The sequence below is a fragment of the Rana temporaria genome, chromosome 4, assembly GCF_905171775.1.
Source record: "Rana temporaria chromosome 4, aRanTem1.1, whole genome shotgun sequence".
In the NCBI taxonomy this organism is placed as follows: domain Eukaryota; kingdom Metazoa; phylum Chordata; class Amphibia; order Anura; family Ranidae; genus Rana; species Rana temporaria.
This window is the reverse complement of record NC_053492.1, coordinates 178,658,112-178,671,440: the sequence shown is the minus strand read 5'-3', so window position 1 is coordinate 178,671,440 and position 13,329 is coordinate 178,658,112. Positions and strand designations below refer to the sequence as shown.

At 44.7% G+C, this 13,329-nt stretch overlaps 1 protein-coding gene across 1 annotated transcript in view; it reads right to left on the bottom strand.

Moving 5' to 3' along the window:
- LOC120936780 (actin-like protein 6A) overlaps positions 1-8,662 on the bottom strand; it is a 56,948-nt gene extending 48,286 nt beyond the window's left edge. Inside the window, exon 1 of the mRNA XM_040349424.1 lies at positions 8,526-8,662. Coding sequence (XP_040205358.1) covers positions 8,526-8,541 — 16 coding nt within the window. The 5' untranslated portion in view covers positions 8,542-8,662. The remainder of the gene's footprint in view (positions 1-8,525) is intronic.
- Between the last annotated feature and the right edge of the window lie 4,667 nt (positions 8,663-13,329).

The window sequence follows — 13,329 nt, the reverse complement described above, 5'->3', positions numbered from 1 at the left end:
CAAAAAAACAGCGGGTGCCAAAGGACAAGAGGACTTTATACTGCGGCCTGTAGAACCGCCTGCCCGAAGGCTGAATCAGCGTTCCTCCTAACGTCCATTTGATAAAATTTAGCAAACGTATGAACAGATGACCAGGTCGCTGCCCTGCAGACTTGAGCCATAGAGACCTGGTGATACGCTGCCCAAGAGGCGCTCACAGCTCTAGTGGAGTGAGCTTTAACCGACAAAGGCGGGTTTTTCCCTTTTAGGCCATAGGCCTGAATAATCAACTGTCTAATCCATTTGGAAATGGTGGCTTTAGACGCTGCCTGACCCTTCTTGGGTCCTTCTGGCAGAATAAACAAGACGTCAGTCTTGCGAACCTGGGCTGTGGCTTTCAAATAAATCCTAACAGCCCTGACCACATCTAAGGAATGTAGCAATCTCTCCTTCTTTGAAGAAGGTTTAGGAAAAAATGACGGAAGAATCAAGTCCTGATTTAGATGAAAACTAGATACTACTTTCGGAAGAAAGGACGGATGTGGCCGAAGAACGACCCTGTCCTTATGTAGTACTAAATAGGGTGCCTTACACGACAAGGCTGCCAGTTCCGACACCCTTCTGGCGGAAGACATAGCCACCAAAAAAAACAATTTCCTAGTTAACAAGACCAGCGGGATCTCAGATAAGGGTTCAAAAGGCTGGAATTGTAAGGCCGATAGAACCAAATTTAAATCCCAAGGATACAGGGGAGCCTTCACCGGAGGATTAATCCGAATAACCCCTTGTAAGAACGACTTTATTAGAGAGTGAGAGGCCAAGGGTCTTTGGAAAAAGACTGATAAGGCAGAAACCTGCCCCTTGATTGTGCTAACAGCTAGACCCTTCTCTACTCCTAACTGTAGGAAATCCAAGATTCTCCCGATGACATACTTGCGGGGAAGCCACTTCCTAGCCTCACACCATGCAATGTAGGCTTTCCACACCCTATAGTATATAAGTCTAGAGACTGGCTTTCTAGCATTAACTAGGGTGGAAATAACCTGGCCAGAAAGGCCCCTGTTTTTAAGAATTAGGGATTCAGCCGCCAGGCCGTCAAATTTAAGGCTGGTAAGGCAGGATGGAAGAATGGCCCTTGTGAGAGGAGGTCCGGCCGCAACGGGAGGACCCCCATCCTTATTATTAAGGAGTACTAAGGCCTCCGGGGCCAAGCCGGGGCTACCAGAATCGTTGGTTTGCGCTCCACCTGGATTCTGTGAAGAAGACGGGGTAGCATCCGTAACGGAGGGAAGGCGTAGATCAGCGCAAACTGTTGCCAAGGACATACCAGGGCGTCCGTCCCGCAGGCCAATGGATCCCTTGTCCGGGATACAAATTTGATTAGTTTCGTATTGAACCTGGAGGCCATGACATCCACCTCCGGAGTTCCCCATCTCTGGCAGATGTCCTGAAACACTTCGGGATGGAGAGACCATTCTCCCGGGGACATTTGTTGGCGGCTGAGAAAATCCGCCTGCCAATTGTCCACTCCGGGGATAAACACTGCTGAAATGCATGGAATATGGGTCTCTGCCCAAGAAAAGATTCGGTCCACCTCTCTCTGGGCTGCCAGACTTCTGGTGCCGCCCTGGTGGTTTATATAAGCCACAGCAGTGGCGTTGTCGGACTGTATCCTTACTGGGGAGTCCTGTAATACATCCGTCCATGCTACTAGAGCCAACCGGGCTGCTCGTATCTCTAGGACATTTATGGATAGAGTCGACTCTCTTTTTGACCACTTCCCCTGCTGGGTCAATCCTTCCAGGACTGCACCCCAACCCGATAGACTCGCGTCTGTGGTAACAATTCTCCATGAGACTGGACTGAACGATCTTCCCCTTAGAAGGTTGTGCGGGGCTAACCACCAGCACAGACTCTGACGTGCTGCATGGGATAGAGATATGGGAAGATCCAGGGCCTGGACCCTCTTTGTCCCAGGCTGCGAGAATTGCTCTCTGTAGTTTTCGAGAGTGGATTTGGGCGTAGGGCACCGCTTCGAAGGTCGCCACCAACTTGCCCAATAGGCGCATACACAGACGAACGGTCGGCCTTGCGCTGCTTAGAATTACTTGAATTAGCTCCCTTATAGAATCCACCCTGGACTGGGGAAGAAAGATTTTCTGATGCACAGTATCTAGAATCAGCCCAAGATATTCCAATCTTCTTGTGGGCTGTAAGGCCGATTTGTCCTGATTTAGGATCCAACCCAGAGATTCCAGGTAGGTTACCACTAGGCCTACTGCTTGCCTCAGACTGGCCTCTGAGAGATCGATCACTATAAGATCGTCTAAATAAGCCATAACCAGGATCCCCTGAGATCTTAGGTTGGCCAGAACTGGGGCCAGAATTTTTGTGAAAACCCGAGGGGCCGTGGCTAGCCCGAAGGGCAAGGCCACGAACTGAAAATGCCGATGTCCCAGAGCAAATCGGAGAAACTTGAAATGCCCGGGAAAGATCGGGACGTGCAGGTATGCATCCTTGATATCGATAGATGCGAGGAATTCTTTCCCTTGTAGGGCGGCCACTACCGAACGAATAGATTCCATTCGGAAAGAGCGAATCTTTAGGAAGCGGTTTAGGGCTTTTAGATCCAATATTGGTCTTACATCGCCGTTGGGCTTCAGGACTACAAACAGATTTGAATAAAATCCTTGTCCGCGCTCCAGGGCTGGTACCTCCATAATCACCCCTTGATTTAAGAGGCGGTCTAGGGCCGCTAGAAGCGAGACTCCTTTTTGAGGATCGCTTGGGAGCCTTGACTCCTGGAAGTGGGGAGGGGGAAACCCCCAAAACTCCAGCTTGTACCCCTGGGCCAATGAGGACAGAACCCATTGGTCGGAGATTCTGGCCTTCCAAAGCTCCGAGAAGAAGCGGAGTCTTCCCCCCACCCGAGAGAGTGGGGGCGTTCCTTCACAAATTCGCTTTAGGGGCAGCTTTAATTGGTTTACGAAACCATGGCTTCTTGTTGCCTGAAGCTTGCCCTTGCGACCTGTTAGCAGGCGAACGGCCAGCAGGCCGTCGATACTGCCTAGAGGGTGACGGTCCTGAGACTGGAGAGGTTGGACGTTTAAAGGCAGGCCCCCGAAACCTCTTCTTAACAGGCAAAAGAGTGCTTTTGCCACTGGAGATCTTCTGAATATATTTGTCTAGATCATCTCCAAACAATCTTTCACCCTGGAAGGAAAAACCCGTTAAGAGTTTCTTGCAGGGGGTTTCTGCAGACCAGTTTTTTAACCAGAGAAGCCTCCTCATATGAACCAGAAATAAGGATAAACGAGAAGCTTGCTGGATGGAATCCTTAATGGCGTCAACGGCAAAACATAAAGCTCTGGGCAAGTCAGCTAGGTCCTGAGCTTGTTGTGCCGGAAGGTCCCTTAAGACCTGTTTGGTCTGTTCCTTCAATGCCTGGCATACTCCTATGGCAGCCACAGCTGGTTGAACTACTGCACCTGCAGTGGCAAAGGAAGCCTTTAACAACGTTTCAAGTCTCTTATCGACAGGGTCCTTGAACATATGAATATTGTCTACTGGACAAGTTAAGGCCTTGTTAACACATGAAATGGCTGCGTCCACTGTAGGGACAACCCATTTCTTAGAAAAACTTTCTTCCAAAGGATACAGCACTGAGAACCTTTTAGGAGGAAGAAAAATCCTATCTGGTTTGACCCAGTCCTGAAAAATTAGGTCCCTCAGTAAGGGATGGACCGGAAACACTGCATTGGATTGAGGTGCCCTTAGGGAACCTAGAGAGGATACGGCAGCCTGAGGTTCAGGCAGGGGTAACTTAAACTCCGTCCGTACCATGTCCGCTTGGGAAGCTGAAAACGGTTCCTCTATAGTGGACTCCTCAGAACCCTGTTCCAAGTGGTCTTCCCCTTGCTCCGTTGAGAAATCTAATTCCTCTGCGGAAAGGATCTCTTCATCTGGAGACTCAACCCTAGGGGATGGGGACCTAGCCCGCTTCTTCCCAGGTAATGAGGCTGAAATCAAAGCAGCCATTCTCCGCTCTAAACCACTCAAGGTGGTGGCTAACATCTCCTCCGTAACAAAGGTAGGAGTTGAATGGGGCCAGCCGCAGCATCCAACACCCCTGGTGGCACATCTAGGGCAGCAACCTCCAGTTTATCTGGGGAGGAAGGCACAGCCGACGATTGGCCGAGATCCTCAGAGCCCGATGGGGAACCCTTCTGTTTCTTTGGGCCCTTGGCATTTTTGGAGCCTCCTGCGCCCTTAGGAGCCATGATACAAACCCAAGGTACTCCGCTATAATACTACTGACTATTAAGTCGGAGTAAATACACGCCCCCTAACAAGAGAGGCGTCGGTTACTAAATAGAAATAGTAATAGGTTAGGGTAATAATACAAATCCTTATTTCCCAAACCTAAGAGGATAGGTAATACAATGCCCCAAGGGCTTGTCACTCATAGGACCACTATGAGCCAGGTATTACCCCCTTAAATTGCTGGTCCAGACGCCTGGGTTTACACTAGCTTAGGCTGCTGCAAGTACACCGGCTTTTAGAATCACTATTTAAGAGCCAAGCTCTTATTAGGGTGCGTACTCCAATTTGGCCACCGGGTGTCACTCTCCCCAAAAAAACCTGGTATAACAAACCATACGCAGCTCAGGCTGCAGCTCCGTGTCCCACGGCGATCGTGACTGACTGAGAGCCTAATATAGGCTTCAGAAGGACCGCCCTACGCTCAGCCCGCCCCCCCACGCTGCGTCGCCGAAGTTATTTACAACGTGCGCACGCACACGCGCGCGTACGTCTGACGCTGCTGGAGGAACCAGGAAGTCTCAGGGAGACAGCGTGGACGCTGACGGAGCTATGGGGAGAGACAGGCACCCAGGGAAGACTCCCATCTCTGGGAGGTAAGTCCAGCTTACTTTTTCCAGGACCCTTCCCTCTATGGCAGCGCAGCAAGCCTCTAGACCAGCCAGGGGAAAAATCACATGGGGGAGAAAACCATCCAGTGCAAACAGACTTTGTGGTGATATATATTGCCCATGCACAGAGGCATAAAATAGGCTGCCCCCGAATCCCCTGTGGAGGGCCCACTGACAAACCAAGTTCCGTGGGCCCTCGCTTACCTTCTCCACGCCGCAGGGTATTGCCAAAGGCCCCAATCTTCCCCCATCTCCGTGGGTATGGTCATAGACCTTCAGGGACCGGGGTCCAATTTAGGAACACCACACACCTGGACCTATATAGCACTGCTGGCATCAGGATTGCTAGGTTAAAAACCAGTCCTGGAACCCAGAGTCCAGCCCTCCCAAAAGGAGAGGCATTATAGGCAGAACCCCTCCACGACTTGGGGCCCGGGTACCGTCCACTTTGGCTATGAAGCACCTTGGACGGATCCGGTAGGCTTGCCCGGGTCCCAAGGACAACTATAGGCAGAGCTCTTCAACGTGCACCAACACCTAAGACACTGGCGAAAAAACTGAGGTACTCCCACTATGGGTGGGGGTTATATAGGGAGGAAACTTCCTGTCGGAGAGTGCCAGTGTCCATCACCTAAAGGTACACTATATAACCCATGTGTAATGGCTATGCTGCTCTGTGTCCCGTGATGTACGATAAAGAAAAACGGTCGTTTTTTCAGGAGTCCATTGATGAATGTTCCCTGAGGCAAGACCCGGGTTCTCAAAGACGTTTTCACAGGCATAATATAGACACCCAGCAGGTACAATATTTAAAGGAATTTTTCATATTTTTTTTCTTATTTAAGCATCATTAAAATCACTGCTCCTGAAAAAACGACCGTTTTTAAAACTTTTTTTCCATTGGTACATGTTCCCTGGGGCAAAACCCGGGTTCTCAAAGACGTTTTACGACAATAACTTGCATCTTAGGCTTTAAAATGAGCACTTTTGAATTCGAACGTTCAAGTCCCATAGACGTCAATGGGGTTCTAAATGTTCGTGCGAACGTTCGGTGGCTATGCTGCATACTCTGCATTAAATTACACAGCAGCTCAGTCACCCTTTGGAAAAGCTAGTTTTATGGACACGTAGTTTTCTGTTTCAATATTTTTATTGAACATTTATCAAGCACATCGAAACATTAAGAGCAAGTAATAAAGAGGAATCAAATATAGTGGGGCAAACAAGTATTTAGTCAGCCACCAATTGTGCAAGTTCTCCCACTTAAAAAGATGAGAGGCCTGTAATTGTCATCATAGGTATACCTCAACTATGAGAGACAAAATGTGGAAACAAATCCAATCACATTGTCTGATTTGGAAAGAATTTATTTGCAAATTATGGTGGAAAATAAGTATTTGGTCACCTACAAACAAGCAAGATTTCTGTCTCTCATAGACCTGTATCTTCTTCTTTAACCACTTCAATACCGCACATAGTCATATGATGTCCACAAAGGGGATCTCCCATCCCGGGTGGAATTCATATGACGTCCTGGACTTGTGGTCACTGTGCGGTGATATCTAAATGATGCCTGCAGCTAGAGGCATCATTCAGATATCATTGTGTTCCGGCGGCGATCCTGCGCACCATAAGAATAATCATAGCGGCGGTTCCACCGCTTGTTCGTTCTTATAGGCGGTGGGAGGGGACACCCCCCCTCCCGCCGCCATCCGGTGCTTCTCCGCGCTCTCCCGTGCCATCGGGGGCCTGGAGAAAGGATCGCCCTACACCGGGTAGGAAGCATAGAGATGACTGGTAACCAGATGGTCACCAGTCATCTCTATGACCGTCGGAGGCCCAGGCGCGATGTGATGACGTCACGCCCGGGTACCCAGAAGTAAACAAAGCCGCGATTGCGGCTAGTAAGCATGAGATCGGTGAAATTTTTTTCACGATCTCATGCTTTCCAGCCTGGAGAGATGCGGGGTCTTATTGACCCCGCATCTCTCCTTAAAGAGGACCTGTCACACACTATTCCTATTACAAGGGATGTTTACATTCCTTGTAATAGGAATAAAAGTGATGACATTTTTTTATTTTTTTTTTAAAGTGTAAAAAATAAATAAGTAAAAAAAAAAACAAAAAAAAAACGCTCCTGTCCCCGGTAGCTCGCGCTCAGAAGCGAACGCACATGTAAGTCCCACCCACGTATTTGTAAACGTCGTTCAAACCACATATGTGAGGTATTGCCGTGTGCGTTACAGCGTGTGCAACAATTCTAGCACTAGACCCCCTCTATAACTCTAAACTGGTAACCTGTAAAAAATTTCAAAGCGTAGCCTACGGAGATTTTTAAGTAACAAAGTTTGGCGCCATTCCGTGAGTGTGTGCAATTTTAAAGCATGACCTGTTAGGTATCTATTTACTCGGCGTAACATCATCTTTCATATTGTACAAAAAAATTGGGCTAACATTACTGTTTAGTTATTTTTTAGCTATGATTAAGCACCAAGTTATATTGTGAATCGCGTCAGCTTGTATCATGTTTGCTGTGGCATGTATCGCGTGATCCTATTGTTACAATAAAAAGCAACATTTTTGGAGTGCGGCTGTCCAGATATTCTCCTTCATTTAAAAAAAAAAAAAAAAACATGGAAAAGCTTCCCTTTATTTGTTACAATACACTGTTAGGCCGTGTACATGCGATCAGTCCATCCGATGATAACGGTCCGAAGGACCAGTGTCATCGGTTAACCGATGAAGCTGTCTGATGTGCCTACACACCATCGGTTAATGAACCGATCGTGTCGGAACACGGTGACGTAAAACACGACGTGCTGAAAAAAACAAAGTTCAATGCTTCCAAGCATGCGTCGACTTGATTCTGAGCATGCGCAGGTTTTTAACCGATGCTTTTGCATACTAACGATCGGTTTTGACCTATCGGTTAGGCGTCCATCGGTTCAATTTTAAAGCAAGTTCCTATTTTTTTGACCGAAGGATAACTAACCGGTGGGGCCCACACACGATCGGTTTGGACCGATAAAAACAGTCCTTCAGTCCGTTTTCATCGGTTTTGACCGATCGTGTGTACGCGGCCTTAGTGTTTTGACCAAATCCATGTTCAGAAAAATGCAACTCATTATTGCTCAGTGCTTAGTTTTGGTGAGTGCCGATTTTTCATCTACAAAAGGACAACAGAAAAAATTATATTCCTAATTCTTCATTGCTTTGGATTCTAGTGCACATTAATATAACATTTTGTGACTGCAAAATATGAATTACAACTGCTTGCACTGTGTACTGCATTTCCCTTAATTTCCCTTTATTCTACAAACTTTATTACAAGCAAAGTTGTATGTTAGAAACAAATCTCAGCTGTAATTTCTGCATGTTGGCAATATACAGTACCGGCATATCTTTTTATGGACAGGTTGTTTTTTTTTTTTACAGTTTTATGTTGAATATTTCCTGTAAATCGATACTCAAATACCTGATAATGTAAAATGGTTCATATTGTTTATAGCGTTGGATGGCTTCTCACTCCCATTTTGTGGCGAGTAACAAAAATGTCTAAATTAGTTTGTTTCTAAAATATTTTCTAAAAAGACATGCAAAGAATTGGCCTCTTACCTGCAGTCCCACTCATATCTGCGTATAGTTTAATTGTAAGTAGCAAGTCAATGCAGAGCAGCAAACGTTTGTGTTGAGCTCGGTTGCAGGCAGTGACTGTTATATCTCAGGGCACACAGTGACACGCCCCATACAGGCGTTGGCAGGAAGGTATATGGACTATGGTAGCAACCCTGTTCTTTACTGCAATAATAAAGCCAAACCACAGATAGGAACAATTCATGAAAAGCGTTCAGCGCAAATAAATATACTCGTGAGGGCGTGTGTGTGTTTTGCTAATAGGACGGCCACAGTCAGGTCTCAGCTATAAATCCTTAAAAGGAAAGTAAAGTGCAAGTTCATGTAAACTAAGAAACTTGCAAGCTACCAATAATGTATGTGCTTAAAAAAAATAGATGTTGGCTGCTGGCATTGATCGCGTCCCATACGATCATGCTGTATAAATTAAATGTATGTTCGCGCTATACTAGTACTTATTTATCAAATCCGTGTTAGTACAATTAATAATAAAATACGCAAGCCAACAATGTGAAAATAAGTGAATAAAGTGCTATAGTACTTATGACACAATGCAATAATATTATTCAAAATAAATCAAAATTACATATTAAATCATAAAGTCGATTTAAACATGCTCCAAATCTTGCAGTGGTGAATATAGTGCTTGTGACACAATACAATAATATGGTTCAAAATAAATAAAAAATGCAGATTAAATCATAAAGTCCATTTAAACATAATCCAAAACTTGCTGTGGTGTTTTCCGAACATGTTCATGTGACCACACACTTGTGCTCCCCCTGTGTGAGTCTGCTCACCTCAGAGCGTGTGATCTCACAATTAAGCTTGGTCTGTACAAGCCAACGAATAACCCCTGGGTTTTGTGAAGATGGACCTATGGGATCCTAAGCTGTCCAGTGGCGTTGTCTCCATATACATATAAAAAATAAGGTCTGGATAGTGTGATACCGTTTATAAAGTATGTATTTAAACAATGCCCCTTTCCAGGGTGCTCACATGGTACTGGTACTTCAGTGCACCACTCTTATACAGGCAAAAAAATAGCTGAGATTGTGTATCCCTCCGCATCCAAACAGACAAGCCGCTGCCTCTTACACTGTCATGTCCCCTCCCCAATGCGTGTCGACACAGGGATATGACGTGTCTTCCCCAGGGGGATGTGATTGGATGGAATGTATGTCTGTTATAAATAGTGATGTAGCCTGCAGATTATATATGTTTATTATAAATCATAAACTGGCAGCCATTTTCTTGTAGCCCAAAGACGCTCTATTGTCTTATAACCTTATATAACGCTGTATCTCCCAAGGTAATGGCAAATGATGGACCCATGCCTGAATGCAGCAGCAGATCTGCGCCATCATGCAGTAGCCCTATGTACCTATATAGATAGTCCAGAGCTCACTACTAAATGACAATGATAATTACAGAGCGGTGTAGGGGATCGGACACACAGCCTCTATGACAATAGACAGTATCTCACAAAAGTGAGTACACCCCTCACATATTTGTAAATATTTTATTATATCTTTTCATGTGACAACACTGAAGAAATTACACTTTGCTACAATTTAAAGTAGTGAGTGTACAGCTTGTATAACAATGTAAATTTGCTGTCCCCTCAAAATAACTCACACAGCCATTAATATCTAAACTGCTGGCAACAAAAGTGAGTACACCCCCCTAAGTGAAAATGTCCAAATTGGGCCCAAAGTGTCAATATTTTGGGTGGCCACCATTCTTTTCCAGTAGTGACCAGTATGAGACAGTGAGAGTGATAACACAAAATTTAACACACCTGCTCCTCATACACACCCGAGACTTTGTAACACTAACGAAGCACAGGACACCGGGGGAAAATAGATAACTGGGTCCAATTTGAATATTTTCACCTAGGGGTGTACTCACTGTTGCCAGCGGTTTAGACATGAATGGCTGTGTGATGAATATTTTTGAGGAGACAGTAAACTTACACCGTTATAAAAGCTGTACACTCACTACTTTACATTGTAGCAAAGTGTCATTTGTTCAGTGTTAAAGTGTGAAAAGATATAATACAATATTTACAAAGAATAGGAGGGGTGTACTCACTTTTGTGAGATACTGTATATAAAATTCTTAAAAGCATAAACAGCTAAAATCAAACCCCCTTAACCCACAAATAACTGAATAAAACAAAACAGTACCACACACCAGAAATTTAACAACATGAGATGAGGAGGAACGCTTTACAGACGTAAAAAAAAGTAACTATATTTGGTGTGGTATCTACCCACTATAGATAAACAGCGTTGTTATAATTTTAATTTTAAGGGGGCATGGATGGACTGGGCATTCATAAGTGAATTCCCAGTAATTACCCATATCCCCTATGCAAATGATCTCTACATTAAGTTAATATGAGCCCTTAAAGGAAAAACAGCCAGTAGCAATCATGTATCTAAATTACTAATGGCAAACAAACAGCCAAATAGCTGATGTATCCACCGTAACAGAGATATACCATACCATTACCTATTGCTAAGGAAACACTGTAGGTCGGATTCCTCATTCAACCCCCCCTGGTGCCAGAGATCCCCTTTTACTTATTTCCCTTATAAAGTTAGACCCTTTTCAATGTAGTTTTGAAGCCTCTATACCCCAAAATGTAATTCCTTCTGGGTTTTTATTGCGTTTATCCCTGAAATGAACTGACAAATCGTGTTTATGAAACCCATTCCGGATGTTCCTAACGTGCTCCTCCATTCTAACCTTGAGAACCTTTTTGGTTCTACCCACATAAATCACATTACATGGACATTTAACTGCATACACCACCATATAAGCGCAGCGTAGCTGTGTGAAACGCATCTACTTGTACCCATTTTCCTGTCCTGTGATGTTATTCATGTTACGGATTTTACAAATAAAGAGATTAATCACTACCTCGGTGTGCATCCATCCATTTCTTTTATCCATATTGCACAGCCGGCGAGCCGAGGCTAGCTCCCCTAGGAGGAGTCCATTCCCCAGCCTACCTGGTTCCATCACTCACCTGGAGTGGCATTAGGGACTTTATTTCATGCAAGGCCTTTGTATCCTTAACCACTTAAGCCCCGGACCAATATGCAGCCTAAAGACCCAAGGTGTTTTTACAGTTCGGGACTGCGTCGCTTTAACAGACAATTGCGCGGTCGTGCGACGTGGCTCCCAAACAAAATTGGCGTCCTTTTTTCCCCACAAATAGAGCTTTCTTTTGGTGGTATTTGATCACATCTGCGGTTTTTAGTTTTTGCGCTATAAACAAAAATAGAGCGACAATTTTGAAAAAAAAGCAATATTTTTTACTTTTTGCTGTAATAAATATCCCCCAAAAACATATATAAAAACATTTTTTTTCCTCAGTTTAGGCCGATACGTATTCTTCTACCTATTTTTAGTAAAAAAAATCGCAATAAGCGTTTATCGATTGGTTTGCGCAAAATGTATAGTGTTTACAAAATAGGGGATAGTTTTATTGCATTTTTATTATTTTTTTTTTTTTTACTACTAATGGCGGCGATCAGCAATTTTTTTCGTGACTGCGACATTATGGCGGACACTTCGGACAATTTTGACACATTTTTGGGACCATTGTCATTTTCACAGCAAAAAATGCATTTAAATTGCATTCTTTATTGTGAAAATGACAGTTGCAGTTTGGGAGTTAACCACAGGTGGCGCTGTAGGAGTTGGGGTGCACCTAGTATGTGTTTACAACTGTTTGGGGGTGTGGCTGTAGGAATGACGTCATCGATCGTGTCTTCCCTATAAAGGGAATGACGCGATCGATGCGCCGCCATAGTGAAGGACGGGGAAGCCGTGTTTACACACGGCTCTCCCCGTTCTTCAGCTCCGGGGAGCGATCGCGACGGAGCGGCTATAAACAAATAGCCGCGCCGTGGTCCCGGATCGCTCCCCGAGCGGACCCGAACTCCGCATGTAGCGGGGGGGGGGTCCCGATCGGACCCCCCACCCGCTAATAGGCGAGGACGTACGTGTACGCCCATGTGCCTGTACGTGCCATATTGTGGACGTATATGTACATGCGGGGGTCGGGAACTGGTTAACTAGAGGTTGTAAGTGCAGATCTATATATTCACTTAGTCTGGACGGTAATTACTCTACCCCACTTATGATAGGTCTTCCTGGGGGGATTAAATCTATCCTTGTGAATTTTTGGAATATAGCAAATAACAGGTATCCGACAAGCTGTGGGTACTAGATACGTATTTCTCTTCCTGTTTATATAATATATGCTTACTGACCCCATATTGAATGAGAGACTCATTTTTAAATTGTTTCGTTGGATTGGAATTCAATATTGTATAGGTACCTCTATCTTATAGAATTGTATTCATTTCTAATTTGTATTGTTCAGTGGATAACACAACAATCCCCCCCCCTCCTTATCCGCTGGTCAGATAACAATGTTCTATTTTTTTTGTGATTTTAAACCCTTTTTTTATATCCATCTGTTCATACACTTTTTTGATGGCTAAATATTCCAAATCTGCTGTTACCAATATTTAAACATATCCACATACTTACTGTTTGCTATTTTGGGATTGAACACAGACAGATTCCTTAATTCAGTGTGGTTGCCCTCTGCTGCTGCCCTTTCCAACGGACTATGAGCATAATATTTCTTTACATTTAACTTCCGTATACATTTTTGAATCCCAATGTAGGTTTCAAACTTAAGTCCCTTTTTGGGTGCATATTTTATCCCCCTATTCAGGGTCAGTACTTCTTCCTTAGTTAA